This window comes from Ceraceosorus guamensis (assembly GCF_003144195.1).
Source record: "Ceraceosorus guamensis strain MCA 4658 unplaced genomic scaffold IE81scaffold_115, whole genome shotgun sequence".
NCBI classification, from domain to species: domain Eukaryota; kingdom Fungi; phylum Basidiomycota; class Exobasidiomycetes; order Ceraceosorales; family Ceraceosoraceae; genus Ceraceosorus; species Ceraceosorus guamensis.
This window is the reverse complement of record NW_020290110.1, coordinates 1-22,120: the sequence shown is the minus strand read 5'-3', so window position 1 is coordinate 22,120 and position 22,120 is coordinate 1. Positions and strand designations below refer to the sequence as shown.

Sequence of the window (22,120 nt, the reverse complement as noted above, 5' to 3'; positions counted from 1 at the left end):
CATAGCGTGGGCGCGTGAAGCGCAATGCCACGCACGCGCACGCGCTCGCGTTGATGTGTTGCGCCGCGCCGCGCGCGGGCGGGCTAGCTTGATCGCGCGGATGATGAACGATGGCGTTGCATGACCACCCCGCGCTACATTCGACTCGACTCTCACTGGTGCCTATGATGAACACTCGAGACTCGGTCAGACCTTCACACACACACTCCTTCCTGCATCGAGTTGCGAGCGGTGCCGCGCTCCGAGTGCAAACGCCAGGCGTTTGCTCTCGCGACGAGTTCTAGCGATCATTTTACGACGCGCCCCCTGGAAGGCGACAAGGACAAGCATCCAGTCTGGCGTTTGCCCAAACACACCTTCTTTGAGGCGCATACAATCGAGGCGGACACGGGCTGGAGGGTATCGATCCTGGATCGTTTAGCTCATCATCGTACTCTAGGTCTCTGCCTCGCCCTACTTGCTTTCTGGTACTTCAGCTCGGCAGAAGGGGAAAGACGCCTTCGTCCACGTACTGTGCTCGGGCAGTAAGGGGGTTCTTGGTGCAGTACTCGAGACTGCACAGCAAAGTGCCAGACGAGCACGAAAGCGGCTAGACTTTATCAACAGCCTGCACCCTCTCTTCTCGTCCGCATCCACTCCTTCAATCCTTCGATTGCTTCGCTGATTGATCTCCGTCACTGGAAGCGCATACACGATGCCTGCAGAGTTTGACGATGTGCTCCTCAACCAGCCCGTCGTGCTCGATGGAGGTTCGGGAACTATCAAAGCCGGCTTTGCAGGAGAAGATGTGCCCAAATGCTTCTTTCCTAACTAGTGAGTCATCATGCGGAGCAATGTGTGGGGCCCCGAGGGCGACGCGAATTTGGAGGTCCGAGGAACTACCGCCGGCAAGGTAGCGGTTGACTAGTCTGCATGCGCTTCGCGAGGCAGAGAAAGGCGGGCCGCGCGAGGTACGGAGATCTCAGTCTGACAGGCGCCCCCCTCCAAGCTGCAATTGCGCTGGTCTTTCGTGGCCGCACGTACGTTTCACCTTCCTTGCGACTCTTCTGACATTGATCACTTTAACACGCAGTGTTGGCAGGCCCAAGCATCCCAGAGTCATGGCAGGCGCAGTAGAGGGAGACATGTTTATTGGCAAAAAGGCTCAGGAGTTGAGGGGATTGCTTAGCGTCAGGTATCCAATGCAGCACGGAATCGTGACAGACTGGGACGATATGGAACGCATTTGGCACCACGTCTACACCAACGAGCTCGGCACGCTCAGCGAGGAGGTGAGCGTTGTGCGGGCAGGGGCAAGGTGCTCCTGGACATTGTGCTGACACCGGATGCGTGCGACTGTGTGCGCCATCGGCAGCACCCCGTGCTGCTCACAGAGGCGCCGCTCAATCCTCGGTCCAATCGAGACACGGCGGCTCAAGTTTTCTTTGAAACGTTCAACGTGCCGGCCATGTACATCAGCATCCAGGCAGTGCTCAGCTTGTGAGTCGTGCTGGTGGGCTGCTTGGAAGGCCGCGTCGGGCACTGACTCGATCGGTCCTCCTGAACAGGTACTCGTCAGGGCGAACGACAGGCATCGTGTTGGACTCGGGTGACGGAGTGACGCATGCGGTGCCGGTATATGAGGGGTTCAGCGTGCCACACGCGATCAGGCGCATAGATGTGGCCGGTCGGGACGTGACCGAGTCGTTGCAGTTGCACCTCCTCAAAGCTGGCTACGATCTGCACACGACGGCGGAAAAGGAAGTTGTCAGGTTGATCAAGGAGAAATGCTGCTATGTTGCGCCGAGCGATACGGCCAAGGAGGAAAAGGATCCGAAACCGAGCGAAGAGTTCAGATTGCCGGACGGGAATGTCATCAAGGTGCGCAAAGAGCACGTTTGACTGCAAGAATGTGACGATTCTTGTTGCTGACGCTAACGCCGATGCTCACACATCGCGCCTCCCCCCTTCAGCTCGGATCGGAACGATTTAGAGCGCCTGAAATCCTGTTCAACCCTTCGCTGGCCGGCTTGGAATACCCTGGAGTACCTCAGATGATCATCGACTCTATCAACCGGTGCGATTTGGACCTGCGGCAAAATCTCTACGCCAGCGTCGTGCTCAGCGGCGGAAGCACGCTCTTGAAAGGTGCGCAGTGAGCGTGAACAAATATGTGGTCCCTTCGAGCTGACGTGCATTGCCATGATCTCGCACAACAGGATTCGGAGAGAGGTTATTGACGGAGACGAAGAGGTTGGGAGTGAAGAACTCCCACATCAAGATCTTTGCGCCGCCCGAGCGAAAGTATGCTACGTGGATAGGTGGAAGCATCTTGGCTGGTCTGAGCACCTTCAGAAAGGTCAGTCAGTCGGTCGGTCGGCGGATGGAATTTTGGCTCTTAGCGCTGCGTTGACTTGCGCTGACATTCCACACATCTTGCGTTTGCAAATCGTAGATGTGGATCTCTGCAGAAGAATACACGGAAGATGGAGATGTGGTGCATCGAAAGGTGAGAGTTTGATTTCAACTTCATCATTGGCGTGACGGGCTAACGAACTCGTCGTCTTTTTGCACCCATCACAGACGTTTTGATGCAAGCATCGCAATCGCATCTTCATTCTCGAATCTTGCGCTTCGTTGTGCATACAGGGCCGTTCATGGGCCTTGAATGGACGCAGAGCAAGCGCGATTGGGCTGATGGGCAATCTTCGACCACCCCCGACCCTTGCTTCTGTGGGGTCTTGGCCGGTAGCAGGAGATGACGGATCTGTCCTCGCCGTCGAGCGAACCGCATCGCCTCGTGTCTAGACGTCTTTGCAAGAAATGCCCGACTCGCGCCACGCTAGAGCAGCGGCGCTTTCGAGGTGTTTCTTCTTTTCGCATCGCTTTTCAATGAGTCACGCATTTTTTGCACCCTCATCGTCCACGCAAACATGAGGTGTGCTGCAGGCGTGAGTGAATGGAGCGTCGAAGATCAGGCGCGACGTCCGCGCGCAGGTCCAGGTACGGCGTGAAGCTTGTTGAAGCCGGACCAGATAATGTCGTCGACTGCGAAGGGAAAAGATGCGAAGCGGATCAGCTTTTTTGTGACTCGGCTTTGAGGGGGCCATAGCAGAGGGGGAAGGGCAACGTAGCTCTGGTGAAGATTTTCTCTCACTTCGCAACTCTGTGCTGCTATGAGCACGTCCCAACTTGTTCGCCAAAGATTTTCGAACCTGCTTGGACGCGGCTTGGAGCCTGTTCATTGGGTGGGGGATTCGACGCGCAACGAGAGCGTGGTGAGCCCATCAATGCGCTCGAATGGTACGGTCGCCCGCGCGCAGGCCCCGTCCCCTCCACGACTTACGCATTGCAAACCATCAAATCCTCTGCAGGAGTCCACGATTTGTTTCTGCCTCTCGCGCTGTCCGCCAGGCCGAAGCCTGACTGCGCATTCTTGTGGGCTTTGCCCGTCGCTCCTACGGGCCGTGCGGAGGCAGCTTCGTCGCGTTGCTCGCGCTGCAGCAGCATCCACTCTCTAGCTCTGGATGCCTCGGCGCTGCGCTGATGGGAGTAGGGAGGTCGCTCCCACGCATCTTGAGCAGTCGATTTGCTTTGCGACACTGGTGTGTTGGCACCCTGAGGAGCTCGGGATGGTGCATGCTTTGTCTGCTGCAATGCGGAAGTGGAGCGATGGACAATAGCCGTGCCGTTGACGCTCGCTTTCGAAGTCGTCTTGCCATTGACGATTTTTGCAAGGAATTGCGAGGAGCTAGCCGTTGGAGGTGAAGGAGTGCTCATGCATTGATCCGAATCGGCCGCTTTCTTGCCCACCTTTGCCGTCGCGTGTGCCCTTTGCAAGCGAGAATCTTTGCTCATCGTCTTGTCCGCAGCATCGACATCGGACGACTTGGTGCCGAGTTTTGCGCTCTTCTGCGCTCGCAGCTGCTGCGGAGGAGACGGCGTATCCAAGGATTGATTACCACTGCTCACGCGCGCTTTGGACACCTTCTTGTGCTGTCTTGGGACGATGTACATGCGGCGATTTTCAGGTGGGGAAGGCGTGCCCAACGAAACTTCGTCGCGATCATCCGCGAGCTGGCTCGGATCCTTGTCGTTCTGGCGATCGGCGCATGTATGCGCGTGCTGCGGTGGCGATGGAGTATTCAACGAGTCGCCATCGTCGTTCATGTTCACATCGCCAGCCTGCTTGTCTGCCGCAGGTCGAAGAGGCGACGGAGTGCTCATGCACGCACGATCCATTTCCACAGCTTTCCGGATCGCGTCCTTGTTGTACTGCAGCGGCGGTGACGGCGTGCTCATCGACGCAAGGTCATCCGACTTTGCAGGTGGCAAAGACCGAGCACGAGCAGCCCTGTTCTTCGATTCGCAAACTTTCTTGCTCTGTTGTGCCGTCGTTGTGTGGCTCAGAGTTGGAGCGACGACTACAATGTCTGCGCTGCTGAGACTGCCGCTTCGGCTCTTTGAGCTGCGTTTGCGCTTCTTTCTGCGCTTGGATGATTCGCTTTGCCTTTGCCTTTGCTCTTGGCTGCCAGTCGATCGGTCAAGCTTGCGTTTGCGAGCTTGAGCAGCGAAGGTCGCATTCTGCTGGGGGGGTCTTGGAGCCGCGTGGCGCGCTCCGCTCGACAGCTTTCTGCTAGCTCGAGCGGGCTCGTCTTTGAGCGCGCGACCCGGATCTACGACTTGACCTTCACGATTGCTGGGCATTGTCATCTTGCTTCGCTGCTGCTGCTGCTGCTGCAACAGAGGAGAAATGTGAGCTGCTGAAAAGACGGAGATCGGAGAAATGGACGAGAGCGGCAAGCGAAGAGGATTCTCTTGCTGCTCAACTCTGCCACCCTTGCGCTGTCCCGCTATGATTCTGCCATATTTCTCCGTCACGTCGGCTTGGTTGGCGACCTTGACCTCATCTCGACTCTGACCTTGAATGGGCGAAGACTTGCTGAGCTTGAGAGAGGTGAGGATGGCAGGCGGACGGTGCGCTTCGCCGCCAGTGCTTGTGCTCGCTCGTCTCTGCCTCTTTCTGGGCAGAGGTTCGGCCGTGTCCGAGGAATCGACGGAAGACGCGTCGTCGCCCATGCCGCATGAGGAAGGGGCGAGGAAAAAGGCTCTCTCCTCTTCGTCTGCCGTGTCCAGCGGCGAGATGCTGGGTCGATGAGCAAGAGCGAGCTTCTGCACCAAAGGTTGGTCGAGTCGCTGCGATGCATCCACGTTCTCCAATGCATGCGCAACGGCTGTCCTCTTGCAGCTCGCTGTTGCTGCCTCTTTGTTACGCCGAGCGCCATTCTTGCGCGTGTCAATCTCGAGCGCTTCTTCACGGCGCTCAGGCTGTTGATGTTTCTGCGCTGCTGCTGCTGCTGCTGCTGCTGCTGCTGCTGCTGCTGCTACTGTCGCCATGGTCACCTTGGCATTTTTGCGCCTCGCTAGCTCGCTGAATGTCGGAATGGGCATGAGCGCACCATACTCTGTCCACAGAGCTTTGGCAGCATGATCGACTCGTACGTGACTGGAGTTGTGCGAGTCGTACTCTCTCAGCTTGTGCCTTTTCATCATTGGTGCAGGTGCAGAATGAGGCGGTTTGCCGGGTCGAGTCAGAGTCGACGCTCCCTCGCGATTGCAGTCTTGTGGTGATGTGGCGTCTGCTAGATGCCCAGCGCTTTGGCTGAGCTGGTGAGCGATCGGGTTGGGGTGAAGCAGCGCGTTGAGGGTGGGTGTGCTGCACTGCGACTCTTCCATCAGCTCATCCACTTCATCCTCTTCTTGCACGCGCTGCACGGAAGCGGGTTGGGCAGAGGTAGGGGTGGCAGAGGCTACGATCAGTGGAGGAGAGCCAGAGAGGGAAGGATGCAGGGACGGAGCGGGCGTGTAGAGAGTGTCTTGCTCGTTGGTGTTGCTGCCGCTGCCGCTGCTGCTGTTAACGCCGTCGCTGAAGTGGGAGAAGAAATTGTCGCAACAGGGTGCGCTCATAGCTGCATCGAGCCGGACCAAAGTTCCAACGGCCGTCGAGCATGAAAGGCAAACGATAGATCGATCGAGGTGCAAGACGCAATTGAGCGACGCAAGACGAGTGTGAGGTGGTGGATTGTCACGAGATACGAGAGGAGGGGTTGGTATGCCTTGATTGGCGCAACACCTGTGGACGCGGACGGTCGAGTTGCGTACGCGCAATGACACCCATACATGCATCAATCACAATCTCTGCTGCTGCCTGTCATGCGGTCTCTCGACTCGTGAGTGCGAGCTAGATCAATCACAATCACGAATAGAGAATCACAAATGCGGTTAAAGAAGTTAATCATAACTTGCCATGCACTCGATCAAGATGACCGTGACCCACCATATGCTTGCTTGTTTCATCAGCCCACATCTGTAGATCTCGCCCTCGTGCAGGCGATTATAAACTCTTGGTGGCCATGCATAGATGAACAAATCGCCGTAAAGTGCTCGAGTGAGTGACCCTTCATTCACGATTCTTGATTGCATCTCCTGCCTGCCTGCCTGCCTGCCTGCCTGCCCGTCAAGCCTGCTTCAATCATCCATCCGTCCCACGCATCTCGACTCATCGTGACTGCTTCAAGTTGCGCCGAACCCCATGCATGCCAGCAATCAGGAATCAAACAAAGCGTCTTGATGCAATTCCGATTCAGGTGAGTCTGATGGAGTCGAGTGCATGCAGGTGTAGTAATTCGTGAGTATGCACATCGTAGGTATAGCTCGATGCTCGAGCGATGGACGCGCCTGCTTGGCTGATGCGTGCGTGGCGTCTAGCTCGATCCATCTCTTCTGCTGCGTCACGAGGAGCAATCTCGTGTCAAATTTGAAGAGGAGTCGCGATGGTCTGCTATGTCTGCGCATAGACGGACGTGCATGAATGCGCCAGAGTGAGACACGAGGCGACAGACACGAAACGTGAATTGGTTGCTGTGGTCATGTAGCAATCGGCACGGTCAGCAGCAGCTGCAGCATATGTCGCAGTCGCAGTCGCAGTCGCAGTCGCAGTCGCAGTCGCAGTCGCAGTCGCAGTGAGAGAATGGACGAGTGATGTTGGCGCAATCGTGATCGCGTGAATCAAGAGTCGGAGTCGTGAATCAAAATATATGCTTGCTGATGCATGCATGGAGATTCAGATTCGGGACATAGACTAGCCTAATCCGAATCACAATCACAAGCTGCATGGACTCGTTAAGTCGGATGTCAAAAGCCTTAATTGCGTCAATTTAAGCGGCCGAGTGCCATGGATATATGCTCGTGCAGAAATCTCACGTACAGCGCACATCATGGGTGTGTGAATCACGAATGTCGATCGTGAGTCACAGTCGTTGGTCATTCAAGATTCACGATTGCAGGGACCGGGAGAGCCGGGATTTGGGGGCAGTTCACTTGATTATCGCCCCGCCCCCTTTCATATGCCCTCGCAGTCGACATGCCATGCACCAGCTACGCTCGAGTGAAGGGACGTCTCGATCATGCAGGCGGTCACTCCCCGCATCCACGCGCAGAGCATCAGCAAGCAGCAAGCCGTATACATAGCCACCCCGCGACTTGGCTTCGAGCCGACCAGGCATATTTTGCGTCAAGAGTCTTGATCCGAGAGCATACCATGCGGCATCGATGCTCTTGCAAATGTGTGACTTTTTGCGCGAAGCGATGGCATACACCAATCGTGAATGCTATTCGAGTCAGATCTTGAGTCAAAGTCAAAGTGCAATTTAAACTCCCTGCTGAACGCGCGCGCGCTGCTGCATGCATGCGCAAGCGAGCTTGATCGCTGCTGGTCCAGGTGAGCTGCATGCGCGCTACGCCGATGATCGGGGCACGCGCGCGCATTCTCCCGCCAAAGGCAAACGCGTCGCGCTCTCCCTCTGCACGCGCGTCTGTCTGTCTGCATCGCGCGCACATGTGTTGCTTTGGGCGCATTCTGATTCACGTGTACCGGTGCGCGGACACTCACACTCACACTCGTGACTCGTGACTTTTGACTCTGACTCAAGACTCGCGCGTGTGACGCACGGCTCGCAGCTCTTCCATCACCTCGTACTCGCGCATCTCGCGCATCTCGCGCATCATCGACGACGACGAAGCTCATTCGCACTGCGATCGATCGGCCAACAATGATCGCAGAGGTGCTGCTGCATCTACATGGTGTGCCCTCTAGCCTCTTTCCCTCACCCGACGCGCTGCATCCAGCACTCGAATCCTTGCTGCACCCAGGCGAGGTATCCCAGCTCCTGTCCCTCTCGTCCCTGGCATCGGATGCTCACACTGCTCGGACATGGGCCGAGGAAGTTCTGCGCTCAGCTCGGAGCGCCGCCAGGAGGAGAAGGAGGCACGTGGCCAATCCTAGCGACTTGGATGCGGTTGGCGAAGCAGAGGAAGAGGAGGAGGAGGAAGACCACCACGTCGCCTTTGTCGATGGGGCTGAGCAGGCCGCCGTTGCCAGGTCTATGCTCGCTCGCTTGGACATGTGGAGATCAGCAGTCAGCCAAGTGCAGAGAGCGGTGCTGCAAGGCAAGGCGGCATCTCAACACGCCCCCGAGCAGCTTGCAGCGACACCATCCACCTCTGTGCGAGTCAATGTCGACTTGGAACTGCAGCACTGCTCATCCCTCGCCGGTGTCAGGGCTGCGCTGGAGCCGTGGTGCAGACCTCTGAGCAACTTGGCTGATCTGGCCTACGTGCTCGATCAAGCGCGACAGGCTGGCGCGGGCGCGGGGACCTCCATTGCGGATGCAAAGCGCGCGGCGGCACGCCCTTGGCCCCCGGCGCAGTTGCTGTCGCTCTTGGCGATGCGCACCCAGGCGTCGGTAGGTGCGACGCGCGAGCACATGCAGGCGCTCCTCGACGCTGCCGAGAGCGTTTGGCTTCGTCGGGTTCGCGGTTGGGTGTGCCACGGGCGCGCCAGCGGCCTGTTCGTTCGCATCCGAGCGGCGGATCCACTTAATACTGTGGCAGAAAGAAATGTGGACGCGGTGCAAGCAGAGCTTCATCGACCTGCTCATCTGGCAGGTTCGGAGGAAGATCGACAGGAATGGAGCTGGGCGCCCAACGCTTGTCCCGACTCCCTCGATCCTCAAATCGCAGAGACGATACTGGGCATAGGCAGGGCACTGAGAGCGCTACCGGCCAGCGTGCGAGTGCCGAGCGTCATGCGCGACCAGCATCTCGAGCTGCTTGGCCGCCAAGACGAAGTCAGCCCGGCGAACAGGCAGCTGGAGCTGAAGTTGAGACTCGACAGGATACGCGACGAATTGGCAGAGTGGATGTGGGGAAATGTCCTCACTCCGGATCAGGTTATGGAAACTGTGCAGATGCTGTGCGTCCGTAACGCTGTGCACGTCAACGCGGTGATGATGCTGACTTCATGCTCTGCCCGCATCCGATCCCCCCAGCGGCGACTACTTCATGCACCGCTCGGGTCTGTTTCATAGCTTCTTTCTGAACGAGCTCTCCTCTTTGCGGCGAACTCAGCTCACGACGCGCACCGCTGCTGCCGGAATGATCAAGCCATCAGACGTGGATCTAGCGCTATACCGAGCGGCTAGCGCATCAGACCTCCCTTCGGAACTCTTGTCGCACGTCCGAGTACTTGTACCACGCTCTCGCAACGGAGTCAAGGAGGCGTGGTCACCCTTTGCGGATATTCCCCTGGGTTCTGCGTTCTGCGTCGCATACGCGCCCCCCTTTCCCTTGGATCTGCTGCTCACGCGGACCGATGCTCGAGCATACAGCGAGGTATTTTCGTACTTGCTGGCCTTGCGCTCGACAAGCTCCAGACTGAGGGATGCGTGGACCAGCATGTCGAAAGCGCAGCGTTTGAGGAGAAAATTCACCGGCACGAGTGAGGGCGGCGGTAACACGATGGAGGAGCACGCGCGCTCGGAGCTGCTCAGGCTCGGTTGGAACATTGCGAGGGAAGGGCTCTGGATCATCGATAGCCTAGTCGGGCATTTTCAAGTGAGCAAAGCGCGGCTTGTATGTGACCCAGACGCGGCTCACCGACCTCCATTACAACTCACAGACGGACATCATCGACGTTCAATACAGTCGCCTCATTGCTCAATTGGAGCTCGAATCAATCAATGCGATCGATCATGCCCATCCACTGTCGGCCCAGCCAAGCGGGCGGAGTCTCGCACAATCCACTTCCGGAGCCGCGTTGCGCCGCTCCAGAGTGGCGGCCAGCGCTACTGGTCGACCAGTATCACCCGACAATCCAGATGCGCGTCCGCGAACGAGTTCTGGTTCAGGTCGCAGAGCTTCAGAGGCCGGCTTGGCCAGGTCCAGATATGGCAGTGGACCTGCGGCAGCAGCTGCAGCAGCGGCTCTATCGCGAGGTGCGCCATCCGTCATCGCTTCTCGCAGGCACGGCGGAGCTGCGACGCTAGCGGGTCACTCTTCTCACATTGGGCCACTCGGCGGGTCCATCGCGACGGGTCCAGAGGGCGCTTCTCAGCTCGACTTTTCCACACTGCGCTCGGCGCACACGGCGTTTTTGGCTTTCGTCGTCGATGGCCTCTTGCTGAGGTCTCCTCGAGCGACGACGCTCATTCGAGCTATCTGCGACACGTGTCAAAAGTTTGCGGGACTGGTGGCCAGTCGATGGGGAGGTGATGTATTGCCTGGTCTGCTCGAAGAAGGAAGCATTGGGGACACGACGTCTGCAAGAGACGGAGTGAGCAACACGATCGATGAGAGGACGAGAGCGATGAACGATGTTTCCGATGTGAGTGCTTTGCCGTGCATCGGGTCGTCGTCGCACGTGTTGACCGTCGCCGCCTCGCTTTACCCTTTGCAGACCTTGCGCGGTCAGCTCGACGAATTCTTTGCTCTCCTCTCGACCGCTTCAGCTGGTGTCGGCGCGCGCGATGCGCATGGCAACAATGCATCTGGCAGCGGAGGGGCGAGCGGGACGAGCATGGCAATCGATGCGTCCATCGCCAGCGTATCCATGTCCACCTATGCTCGCCCAGGTCGAACAGGCGGTGGCGGTGGCGATGCCGGTGCGGGTGGTGGTGCAGGACTCAAGAACGCACAGGGGCAGGGGCCCAACGCATCCAAGGCAAAGACGAAGGTGACCGAGGCTAGGTTGGACGCTGATAGCGCGGCTAGGAGGCATTTGGACGCTCTGCTGCTCAGACTGGACTTTTCCGGCTGGCTTTCGCGCAGAGAGACGGAGAGGAGGGAGAGGGAGAAGAAAGCTGCGCAGAGGGGAGCACGGGAAAGGGAGGATGAGAGCTTGGAGGAGAGGGAGGAGAGGGAGGAGAGGGGGGAGAAGGAGCAGATGCCCAAGTTGCGAGTTCTGGATGATCTGAGGAAGCAAGGGCAAGCTGCGGCAGTGGCGTAGCTGCGAAGAATCGCGAGCGCATTTGTAATTGTATCGGTGTCATGCTGCGCAAGCGTGATGATGTAGGATGAGCTTGACAGTCTGTAGTGCAGCGGTGGTGCATGGTCCAGCGCGCACGTACGATGCGATGGTGCATGCCGCATGCCATTGGAAGTGATCGAAGAGACAAGTATTGACCTTCAAAGCCTGGACAAGAGTACGTCAGAACGGTCTCATGTAGCTCTCCACCTTGGGTTTTGATTGTCACACAGAATGAGTAGAAGAGTCAAGTCAGGTGAGCTAGGCGGTGGTGCAGGGTGATCACGTGAGCAATGACGCACAGATCCGCGGACGGAGCGCTGCGTTGCATGCTGCCCTCGCTCGAGGCTCACACTCCTGACTCGTGACTTGCGCTTCCAGCGCCCGAGCAAGACCACGACGACCACGAGGACCACCAACACCGCCATCACCATTTCGTGCCGCTCTGCCATCCGATCCCCCACACTCCCATCGCCCACTCGCAGCATGTCACGATCTCTTCGGACACGACCGCTGACGCTGTACGCGTCTCGAGATTCTAGCCAGCCCAGCATCCCACCAGTTGGAGGCGGCGGTGGGGACACGGATGCGGGTCCTTCTCGATCTGGTCGCAACCGCGATGGGGGCAATAATTGGGCACAGCAAGCACGCGATGCTCAGGCTCAAGCGTACGGAGGTAGCGCTCACTACCAAGCTTACGCCTCTACGCGGCAAGCGCAGCATCACGGCGGAGCTGATGCATCTGCTTCGAAGAGCAAGCGCGGCAACCATCAGGCATCTGTCAATGCGACGCACAAGAGTTCAGGAGGCGGCGGCGGAGGAGGAGGAGGAGGAGGAGTGGGCTCCAATTTGAAGAAGAGGCTGTCCATGAGGTATGCGGAGCCCACTCATCTGGGACCGGGAGGATTCTCAGCCATCCCTGCGGTGCCCGAGGTGCCGAGCATGCCCAGCGTCCTTCCAGGCGCTCCAGAGCTGCCACCGGGCATGGCCATGAACTTTGCTGGATTGTCCTACTCTAACATCAACAAGCAGGATGCCGACGACGACGATGCCGCGCTCGATGCCGCTTATGGTGGCCTGTCCCATGCGGGGGCAGGAGCAGGAGGTTACGCTTCTCAACGACCCCTGCCGATCATGGGCGACGGCTTCGACCAAGAGCATACAGGCTACAATGACGCCTATGCCGGCGTTGTGGGTGCAAGCGCGGGTGCGAGTCAGGCTTCTAGTCGATCGGCTGAAGAGAATGGCTGTGAGTGCCGCGGGTTGCAAAGGGCGCCGCGGCGCGGCTCTGTGCTCACGATTTGCCTTTGCCGCAGACGTCCGCTCCAAGATAGGCAGACCGACCGGCGCCGGTGCGCAAGCAGAAGACGAGACTTTTCGCAACTATCAGGACTTTATCCGAGTCAGCAAGGAGATTGGAAGCCTGGAAAATGACATGCTGGAGTTGAAGGAGCTGCTGAAAGAATGGAATCGAGTGCCACGCACACTCGAGCTCGAAGAGATGCAAGGTGGTGAGTGGCAGCGCGTGATGCTCGCGGGGGCGATCAACAAAATCCACTGACGCTCCCGATTCCTCCTCCACCCCGCAGGCATCACCGATCCGGACCTGCGGCGATACAGTCGCAGTGGGCGCAACAGCATGCTCGATCTGCAGCAAGTCTACCGCGCCCAGCTCATGTCGCTGTGGGAGGGCATCGAAGGCTCGCAAAAGTTCTTGCCGTACGTGCCAGGCCGGCACCTCATTGCCGAAGCCTCCTCCTTCACGGAGCTGAATGCCGCCACGTACAAGCCCAAACAAGGTGTCGCCCTGTTCCTTTTGGACGATCTTCTGCTGGTAGCTGTGCGGAAAAAGAGGCAAATGAGCGCGAGGGTGAGACTGGTCGCAGAGCGCTGTTTCAGCTTGGGAGAAATCATCGTGATCGATCTCAAAGACGGCGGCGAGCTTACCAATGCGGTCAAGATCAAGCGCGGCAAGGAGACTTTTGTGTACAGAACGGAGCGAGCAGAGGACAAGAGAGCTTTGTTGAACGCGTTTAGAAAAGTGGCAGAAGAGCTAGCAAACAAGCGCAGAAAGGAGAGCTTGGCCGAAGCGGAAGCGAGGAAGCGAGAGAGCACGCTGGTCGGTGGTGGTGCTGGAGGCGCCATGTCGCGAACAACGGCCGGCGGTAAGATTCACGCTAGCACTCTGTTGGGTCCGCATGGAGCTTCGAGCGGCACGGGGGAGAATGGTAGCGTCTTGGCAGCAGCTGCGGCTACTGCTGCCACGGAGAAGAAGGACCCTGGTAGATGGATCAATGATTTCAGCGACGAGCTTGCCGTTGCCATTGCGCTCCGTGAATGGGGCGACGCTGTCGCCATGGTCGAGAAGGGTGAGTGCGCTGGTGGAGCGTGCTTTGGATCTCGAAGGCTGCTGAGCTGCTGTGACGACTCTTTTCAGGGAAAGGAGCTTTATCCACGTACGATGTGGCTGATCCTGCGCATCAAAGTCTGTCAGCGAAATTAGCGCACCACACATCCCTCCTGGTCGCAGCAATCACGCACGACCTCTCATCGCCGTACCTCAAAAAGACTAGCGTGGTGCGCAACGCTTCGTACCTTTTGCGTCTGGACAAGGGCGAAAAGGCGCGCGAGATCTTCTTGGCAGCTAGATCCGAGCTATTGAGAAGGAGGAGCCGGCAAATCAAGTTTGAGGGTGATGTCAGCCTGTACATCTCTGAACTGGCGCTGGTGCACTTTACGCTGGTCAAGAACACGAGCGAGTGGTACATGAGCGCGTTCAAGGACAATCGAATGGCCAGCGGTGAGTGGCGCGTGCGGTGTGCTATGCGGTGCTGGTCGCCGAGCTGACTTTGCACCCCTCACGTGCTGCGCCCGCCCAGGCTTTGTGCGCTGGGCGTCAGCGCAGATTGAAGCGTACGCCGAGATTTTCAGAAGGCAAGTGTACGGCGTGGCGGATCAAGATCCCAAAGTTGTCAGCGAAGCCATCGAAATCACCAAGTCGAGCGCCAGTCAGCTCAAAGAGGTTGGGCTAAGCTTTGGATTTTTGCTAGAGGATCTGCTCAAGCCTGACGGGACCGATCGGCCAAGTGAGTGGGGGGCGTGCAGGTGCGCAGTGCGGTACATGTGCCAAGCTGACGCACCGTCACGGTCACAGTACCTGCTCTCACCTTGACTCTCGCAGACGAGCCGTCCGAAGCAGCCACGCATCGTCTATCTGCACAGGAGATTAGAAGGCAAAGTGCCATGCTGCATCGGTGACTGTGTTCACACATGGGAAAATAGCGCTCACTTTACGATGGATTGCGTGTTTGCGATGGATGCGTGCATGCAGGTCATGAAAGCGTGATGCACGAGAGACGCGTTCAGAAGGCGAGCGAAGCAACGCCGGGTCTGGCGTAGTGGCGACCGTGAGCTACGGCTTCGACAAATGCGTCTACCAGTTTCTGACTCGAAGCCGCTTCGGCAGCGCTGGTGATCACTCCGAAAGAGCTGACAATGTCGTCCCCAACGGCTGCCTTGATGCCCTCGGCCTCGTTTGTGATGACTTGCTTGACGAGGCTTAGACCGTAGGAACCATTGATCAAGAGGGGTTTGAGGTGGCCAGTCGACTCGCGGATCCAGTGCTTGACGCGACCGTGGGATCGCGCAACCCTGTAGGACTCCTCGTTGGTCAGTGGCAAAAAGGTGGCGTCGAACAGTGTGCTCCTCATCGCATCCAATCCGCGGTGGTCGATGATAAAGACGAGTGCGTCGCCCGACTCGAAGCGCTTCTTGATCGTCTCGATTTCAGATTCGGGCGTGCCGTCCAGCTTGATGATTGCGATGCGCTTCTGCCTAATGGTGCGAACGTTCTCATAGTGCAAGCTGAGCTCTGGATACGTTTCTTGTGAGATCGGAATAGCTGCGTCGGTAGGGACATTTAGCCTGAACTCGTCGGCTACTGCCTTGGCGAGGTCAGGATTGATGTGCCTATACAAGTGAACGATGCGCTTTCTGACCTCTTCATCCGGGACCTTGCTCAGCTCAAAGATGGCCGCCTCCTTGATCGAAGCTCGCTCGTGATCCTGAACGCTGTTCCAGAAAATTTGTGCCTGCTCAAAGTAGTTGGCGAATTTTGGACCGTTGGTGCGCAGCTTGAGCGCTTTCAGGCGATTCAAACGCGCGAGGTCTTCTGGATACGAGGAGAAGCCTTGCCGACTCTCACCAGAAGCGAGACGCTTTGCGCTGTCGTGCCAAATTTGTCCAGGCAACGCTTCAGGGTTGGTGAGCGTGTCGGCTTTGTTGAATGTCGGTGCGAGATTGGTAGCGTTGCCCTCGCTGTTTGGAAAGTAATTGGCTCCTTTGGGAATCTTCATTGGCATTGCGCCGTCTCTGTTGAAGGTGGCCATCGGGCAGACGGGGCGATTGATTGGGATTTGATGCCAATTTGGTCCGCCAAGGCGCGACAGCTGCGTGTCAGAGTAGCTAAAGTTGCGACCTTGAAGGAGAGGGTCATCAGAAAAGTCGATTCCGGGGACAATGTGACTGGTGCAGAAGGCGACATTCTCCGTCTCTGCAAAGTAATTTGTCGGATTCGCATTGAGCTCCAGCTCGCCGACTTCGATGAAGGGGTACTTTGCAGCGGGCCACACCTTGGTAGAGTCGAGCGGGTCCCAAGAGTGCGTGTCTTCATCGTCTTCCTCCATGATTTGAACTGCAAACTTCCAGCGAGGAAATTTGCCAGCATCGATCATTTCGGCAAGAACCGTGCGATGAAAGTCTGGGTTCTGACCCTGAATCTTGAGCGCCTCGTCCCAGTTGAGGGATTGGCAACCGACCTCGGGGAAGAAGTGGAACTTGACATAACGAGAAGAGCCGTCCTCACCGACGAGCCGATACGTGTTGACCCCGTGACCTCGCATGGTGTGGTAGTATCTTGGAATACCGTACGGCGACATTTGCCACATGTTCATGTGCGCAGACTCTGGCGACAAGCTGATCCAGTCCCAAAAGCTGGGGTGGGCGGATTGACCAGTTGGAATCTCGAGCTGGGGCTCTGGCTTGACGGCGTGGATGAGGTCGATGAAGCGGTGACTGTCGGCAACAAAGAAGACGGGAACATCGTTTCCAACAATGTCCCAATTCCCCTCGTCGGTGTAGAACTTGACGGCAAAACCGCGAACATCGCGCACCGTGTCCGCACTGCCCCGCGGACCTTGAACCGTGCTAAAGCGCAAAAATACGGGCGTCTCTTTGGAGGTGTCGTTTAGGACATTCGCAGCAGTAACATTTCTCCCTAGCGGCTTGGTGACCTTGAAAGTACCGTGCGCTGCTGCACCTCGCGCGTGCACGACACGCTCAGGGATGCGTTCGTGATCGAATTGGTGAACCTTTTCTCGGGCGACTTGATCTTCGAGCAGCATTGGACCACGAGCACCGCCCTTGAGCCAGGCGGTGTTGTTGGCTACGGGAACTCCATGCTCGGTGGTGGCAATGTTTTCTCCTTCCTTTGGATAGTCGATGAATTGCTTGAGCTGCTCGAGCTTGGCATTGGTCGCCCGGCCATTACTCTTGGGTTGACCGTTGGCGCCAGACTGTCCCACGATGCCATCTGCCGCAGAGCGGGCAGCCTCGGCGACGCGATCGATGGCCGACATGCTGGGTTCGGGAAGCATTGCAGTGTGGTAGGAATGGGTAGGGGTGAAGGTGCGGAAGTGTGCAAGCTGTGGGGACGAAACGCGCGACCTTTAAATGAATTGCAGGGCTCGCTCAAGTGGAGCCAGACGTCGAAGGGCTGTTCTCGGCAGGGTGGTCTCCACATTTGACCCTGGCGAGCTGTGTGTGGAGACGACCCTGCCGAAAATAGCACTCGGCTGCGCAGGCAAGCCTGGCGTGCCCAATCCACAGACGCATGCCCACGCTCTGGAATGGATGTGATGAATAACCCTTGCAGGATTGGTCATCACATGACGGCGTGGTGTGTGCAACGACGGTTGCTGCGTCATCCAGGGTTGGATTGGCTAATGCTGACACTGTCCCACGCTATATTGTCCAGCAGGAGGGTCCAAGACGCGCGCGCGCGCGCGCGCCAAATTTCGAGACGCGGCAAAAGCAGCCACAGCAGCTGGCCTGCATCCAGACGCAACCTATTGACGCGTAGATGCGGCCAGCAGAGAGCCGCGGCAAAAGCCATTAGCTGAGAAGCGTTCTCGATCAAGCGATGCCTAGCGTCTCGAACCTCGCGGGTGGAAATGGAGGTCGCTTGGGCTCTGTCCCCGAAGCTGCGACGCCGTTGCTCGAACTGGTCTGTGTGACTGGCAGCACCAATCGGAAGCAGTCTTTGCCTGCGCACAAACCGCAATCTTGGTCAGCATCCAGACAACGCGCAGGTCTGCACGCTTGGTCGACCCACCATTGAGGTAGAAGCGGAACAATCGCTTTTCTCGCACAAAGCCAAAGCTCTCGTACAGCGCCAAGGATGCGACATTGTCTGCTTCCGTCTCGAGCACGATCTGCGCGGTGATCCATACGCATACGTGCGGGCTTAGCTGCTCTCTGTAGCGTGGACCAGCACTGTGATAGCCTACACTCACCTCTTGCGCTCCTCCTTCCACCAGAGCGCGCACTGCACGCTGCACCAGCCTCGTTGCTTGTGCGCGGAAGAAAGAGGATCAGATGCGCGGAGCTCGCCATGGATACTCGACGCTGAGCGCGGGACTCACCCACACCACGACCTCTCCACTCTGGTGCGACGCTGAGCATGGCAATGTAGCCCCTCTGATGTCTGCCTCTATGCGCCTCTAGCTTGCTGACAATCACGCCGACTGGAATGCTTTTCGAGATGGACAGCGCTCCCGGCTCGTCGTCGCTCTCATGATCCGAAAGAGCAGAAGAGCCTGTGCTGCTGGTCTCATCTTGATCCATAGTGGGGTCCGCCCTTCGCTCGAGGGAAGAAGCCGCGGTCGCCGCCTCGTCCTTGGCCCAAGCAATGAAGGTGTGTTGTGGCCTGCAAGAGCAGCAAAGTGCGGGGAAAGCGGCGCACAGGTGAAGCGCGCGCAGGGCCGCAAAAAGGCGTTGCAAAAGAATGTTCAGCCACGCGTGCTTGCGATGCAGCGGCGAGCGAGTTGGCAGCCACTCACCAGCCGCGCAGAAAATAACGATACGTGTGGACGATGTACGGCTCGCTCAGCTCACGCTCAATGAGCGAGGCGATGATGGGCAGCTGCGCCTCGCCCGCGTAGGGTGTCAGGTGAACGCAAGCTGCTGATCCGCGCACGTGGGGCGCGCTTTGAGCAGGCTTGGCGTGCGTAGAGTCAACCGCCTGGCCTTCCACCCCGGCATGGAGCTGCTGCTGCGAGGCCATGACGTGGTTGATGACTGGAAGATCGAGCGTGGAGTGTGGAGTGTGGAGTGTGGAGTGTGGAGCGTGGAGTGCAGAGCGTGAGCAGGGAGCGCTCAGCAGCCACAGTTTGCTGCCGCATATGCGTGTATGCGCGCAGATGAGGGCAGAGGAGGCAGGCAGGTGATGGAGTCCGTCGCCTGAAATCTCGAGTCGTGAGTCTTGAGTCTCGAGTTGAGTCAAAAGTGTTGTTGTGTGTACGCTGCCGCGAGAAGGATCGGGTCACGTGGGAGGATGCGTGTTGCGCGTGCGACGCAACAGCTGCAGCGGGCATTTTAATCAGCCTGAGCGCCATGCACGCAGTCGTGGGTTAATCAGGCAACAGCTTCCGCGTTCTCATAACCGACAAGGTGCACGGCGACGGGGGAGGGGGGCGGAAATCCAAGCGATCACTGATGGGCGGAAATCCAAGCAAGCACTCAGACTCATTGGGCGGAACTCCAAGCGATCACTCAGACCATCAGGCTCACCATCGCTCGTCACGGTTTGCATATCCACCACCACCACCACCGCATCCCAGTAGGACACAATGCAAGCCACGTGGACACCGATCAATCTCACCGGCTTGCCAGCCAACCTCATCTCGCGCTCCAGTCACTGCCTCTCCGTCGTGGGAAGGAGAGCATACATCTTGTGAGTCACGTGCTGGGCCACGCTACCCAGTCGGCCTCGTAGTGCTGACAAGTCGGTGCTGCAGTGGAGGAGAACTCAAACCGAGGACGCCGATTGGCAACGAGGTGCTCGTCGTCGACTTGGATGGCAAAGGTGGGTTAGCGCACATCTCTTCAGCAGGTGCCGAGCGTCGCTCACGCACCTACCTGCGCGCGCATACACACGCATCCTAAGACCCATCTCGTGTTGTCAAGCCCGCTTCTGCAGCCCAAGCATGGCCAATAGCGCGAGTAGGAGCGTCCATGGTGGCACACGCTGCATCCAAAGCGCTGTATCTCTGGGGAGGCCGGGGAGGCAAGGACATGTCGCCCATCGAGACCCGGAGAGATGATGGAGAGCAGCATACGGACGACATGTGGCGCTTCGATACCGTTCAGGAGAAGTGGACTAAGCTCCAGACGCAGAGGGGCACAGCGAGCGACTTTCCGCAGGACCGCTCTTATCACACTGCTGCAATCGCAGGCGACAGGCTCTTCGTCCATGCTGGTTGTCCCGCCTCTGGTGAGTCGCTTGCTCACGCGCTAGTTGTGGCTACTGCTCACCCATCACGGCGGTCTTGTGCTCAGGCCGCCTCGCCTCTCTCGAGAGCATCGAGTTGGGCAATTTGAGTTGGTCGACTATGCCCTCTGCGCCGGAGCCTGGTCGTGGGGGCACGGTTCTAACGGCAATAGAGGGTCCAACCGGTGCGAAGCAGCTCATAAGATGGGGCGGGTTTTGCGGGTGAGCGTGGGCGCAAGATCAAGAGCGCGGGCGCAAGATCGAGAGCTGCGAGGGCACTGACGCATCTGTGCTCTCAGATACGAGCTTGGAGGTCCGTTGGACATCTTTGACATCAAGTCTGCAACCTGGACATCATCCGAGGTCCCTTTGTTGGACATCAGCGGCCAGCCATACAAGCGCTCCGTACATGGACTCGTGCCGTATCCTTCGGGCGCAGAGTCTATATCGCACAGCACCTTTGGCGAGGCGAAAGCTGTAGCAATCATGTTTATGGGCGAGGGCGAAGGTGCGCCAAAAGAGCTGGGGCACGATGGAGCAGGTAAAGTGAGCCGGCGTTTGCGATCGCTGTGCAACGGATGCTCGCTGACACAAGTCCACACGCTGCAGTTCCTCGACGACGTCTACGCTCTTTTGCGATCATCGAGCGAGCCGAGCACATTTGCATGGCTGCGCATCGAGCCGAAGGTCGCCAACAGCAGCATCGCTCCTCAGCCACGTGGCTGGTTTGCCTTTGACGCCACTGACACCAAGAATGGCCTAGAGATCATTGCACACGGCGGTCTGAATGAGGCCAACGAGCGCATTGGAGATGCGTGGAGACTATCCATTGGGCATGCGGCGGTCTGAAGAGCGCGTCCAGATTGATTGGAGACTATCCCGCAAAGCTAGGCTTTGGAAACTTTGCAAACGTCTCCCACCGCGCGATGTTGCGATGCTTGGTGCGTGGCAGACGCGGGCGGACCAGACATTCTACCGAGCGCGGTGGATCATTTCGAATGGGTGCAAACGCGCGCGCACGCGTGTATCTTTTCACGCTTGCACCTGTTGACGCTTTATTTGGCCGTCAAAATAGAAGCCCTCGCTCGCAAGCAAGCCTAATGGTGTCAGTCGAGGATATCAGAGCATGCTCTGCCAAAACGGCGCGTCTGGACGTCTGCAGAGCTTGATTTTGAAGATTTCTAAGCGATAAAATGGTGGAGATGCAGCACGCCACGCGCATGCCATGGGGGCATGTAAGTGAGAGAGCGTGACAGGCAATCGATGAGAGTCAGGCTGCAGAGATTGCACGGCTCTGGCGCTCTGCGGGTGCGCAAGCGATGCTCGCCGGTCTTAGTGATCGCGCAGAGGGCTCTGACGCCTTGCGGATCTTGGTGATCACGCAGAGTGCTCTGATGACCTGCGGGTTCGAGTCCCGCAGAGTGCTCTGATGACCTACGGATTCGAGTCCCGTAAAAGTGCTCCGACGCCTTGCGGGTCCGAGTCCCGGTCAGCTTCGTCAGCTGATGGTAAGGCGCCAACTTGACACCCGCGAGGGCCTGAAGCTGTTGCTGCAATTGGCCGCAGGCGAATGCATTGGGCAGGTGGCCTAAAACGCGCGAGTCGTGAGAATAATTTGCCCTGAGCAGAGGAGTGCCGAGACAGGACGGTGGTGAATGTCTAGGCAGTCGACGGCAGAGCGAACGCCGCAGGAGCCATACCAAGCTTTGCCGCTCTGGAAGACCGCAAGCGATTGCTGTTCAAGGATGTGCATCTCGCGGGATGCAAAAAGATAATCTTAGGTAACATCATGAAGCGCCGAGAAATGAGCAGCTCGCATGCGGATCGGATTTAGGGTTACAAGGGTATGCGGTGACTTTAGCGCGAGTGAGGACCCACATTTCGTCTGCTGATGACCAGCATCCTGCATCTGAGGTCGTGTGTGAGAGCGAAAGCGTTGAGTGTGCAACGGGCCAAAGTGGCAGGACATCAGAAAGAACGAGAGCATCGTCGATGACCCGCCGAGCCATCGCCCCTAGGTTTCAATCGTTGGTCGGAATGCCTTGACGGCAAGCTGGCAATCCATAGTAATCAGCATGGCTGTGTAGAGTCGAGGTAGTCCTGCAGGCGCTGCTGGGCGGCCTAGATACGGCTCAAAATGCGTCACCTTGTGAATTGGGAAGTAGGGTTAGGGTTAGGGTTAGGGTTAGGGTTAGGGTTAGGGTTAGGGTTAGGGTTAGGGTTAGGGTTAG

At 57.9% G+C, this 22,120-nt stretch overlaps 7 protein-coding genes across 7 annotated transcripts; 4 read left to right on the top strand and 3 right to left on the bottom strand.

The window, feature by feature from the left end:
* Positions 1–533: 533 nt before the first annotated feature.
* IE81DRAFT_24658 (putative centractin) lies at positions 534–2,724 on the top strand. Its single transcript, XM_025511273.1, has 8 exons — positions 534–813; positions 1,073–1,271; positions 1,355–1,479; positions 1,548–1,860; positions 1,953–2,127; positions 2,199–2,338; positions 2,435–2,488; positions 2,563–2,724. The coding sequence occupies exons 1-8, from the start codon at positions 695–697 to the stop codon at positions 2,569–2,571; spliced, it is 1,134 nt and encodes a 377-aa protein (XP_025366626.1). The 5' UTR covers positions 534–694; the 3' UTR covers positions 2,572–2,724.
* A 597-nt stretch (positions 2,725–3,321) lies between these two features.
* On the bottom strand, positions 3,322–5,946 carry IE81DRAFT_343332 (hypothetical protein; the record flags this gene model as incomplete). Its single annotated transcript, XM_025515735.1, has 1 exon — positions 3,322–5,946. The coding sequence occupies one exon, from the start codon at positions 5,944–5,946 to the stop codon at positions 3,322–3,324; it is 2,625 nt and encodes an 874-aa protein (XP_025366625.1).
* Positions 5,947–7,991: 2,045 nt separating this feature from the next.
* IE81DRAFT_326502 (hypothetical protein) lies at positions 7,992–11,394 on the top strand. Its single transcript, XM_025514835.1, has 4 exons — positions 7,992–9,292; positions 9,369–9,933; positions 9,998–10,702; positions 10,775–11,394. Exons 1-4 carry the CDS (start codon positions 8,091–8,093, stop codon positions 11,321–11,323), a joined length of 3,021 nt encoding a protein of 1,006 aa, XP_025366624.1. The 5' UTR covers positions 7,992–8,090; the 3' UTR covers positions 11,324–11,394.
* A 433-nt stretch (positions 11,395–11,827) lies between these two features.
* On the top strand, positions 11,828–14,654 carry IE81DRAFT_306489 (hypothetical protein; the record flags this gene model as incomplete). The annotated part of the gene is made up of 7 exons (XM_025512345.1): positions 11,828–11,933; positions 12,036–12,590; positions 12,658–12,852; positions 12,931–13,710; positions 13,779–14,141; positions 14,221–14,427; positions 14,496–14,654. 7 exons carry the CDS (start codon positions 11,828–11,830, stop codon positions 14,597–14,599), a joined length of 2,310 nt encoding a protein of 769 aa, XP_025366623.1. The 3' UTR covers positions 14,600–14,654.
* IE81DRAFT_24567 (catalase-domain-containing protein) lies at positions 14,205–17,121 on the bottom strand. The gene is made up of 2 exons (XM_025511266.1): positions 14,509–17,121; positions 14,205–14,406 (listed from the first exon to the last, which is right to left on the bottom strand). Exon 1 carries the CDS (start codon positions 16,993–16,995, stop codon positions 14,704–14,706), a length of 2,292 nt encoding a protein of 763 aa, XP_025366622.1. The 5' UTR covers positions 16,996–17,121; the 3' UTR covers positions 14,205–14,406; positions 14,509–14,703.
* A 412-nt stretch (positions 17,122–17,533) lies between these two features.
* Positions 17,534–18,683, bottom strand: IE81DRAFT_350141 (acyl-CoA N-acyltransferase; the record flags this gene model as incomplete). The annotated part of the gene is made up of 5 exons (XM_025516487.1): positions 17,534–17,664; positions 17,733–17,832; positions 17,914–17,969; positions 18,043–18,326; positions 18,460–18,683. The coding sequence occupies 5 exons, from the start codon at positions 18,681–18,683 to the stop codon at positions 17,534–17,536; spliced, it is 795 nt and encodes a 264-aa protein (XP_025366621.1).
* Positions 18,684–19,048: 365 nt separating this feature from the next.
* Positions 19,049–20,757, top strand: IE81DRAFT_24529 (hypothetical protein). The gene is made up of 6 exons (XM_025511262.1): positions 19,049–19,352; positions 19,417–19,484; positions 19,566–19,892; positions 19,958–20,111; positions 20,189–20,435; positions 20,499–20,757. The coding sequence occupies exons 1-6, from the start codon at positions 19,249–19,251 to the stop codon at positions 20,736–20,738; spliced, it is 1,140 nt and encodes a 379-aa protein (XP_025366620.1). The 5' UTR covers positions 19,049–19,248; the 3' UTR covers positions 20,739–20,757.
* The last annotated feature ends 1,363 nt before the right edge of the window (positions 20,758–22,120 follow it).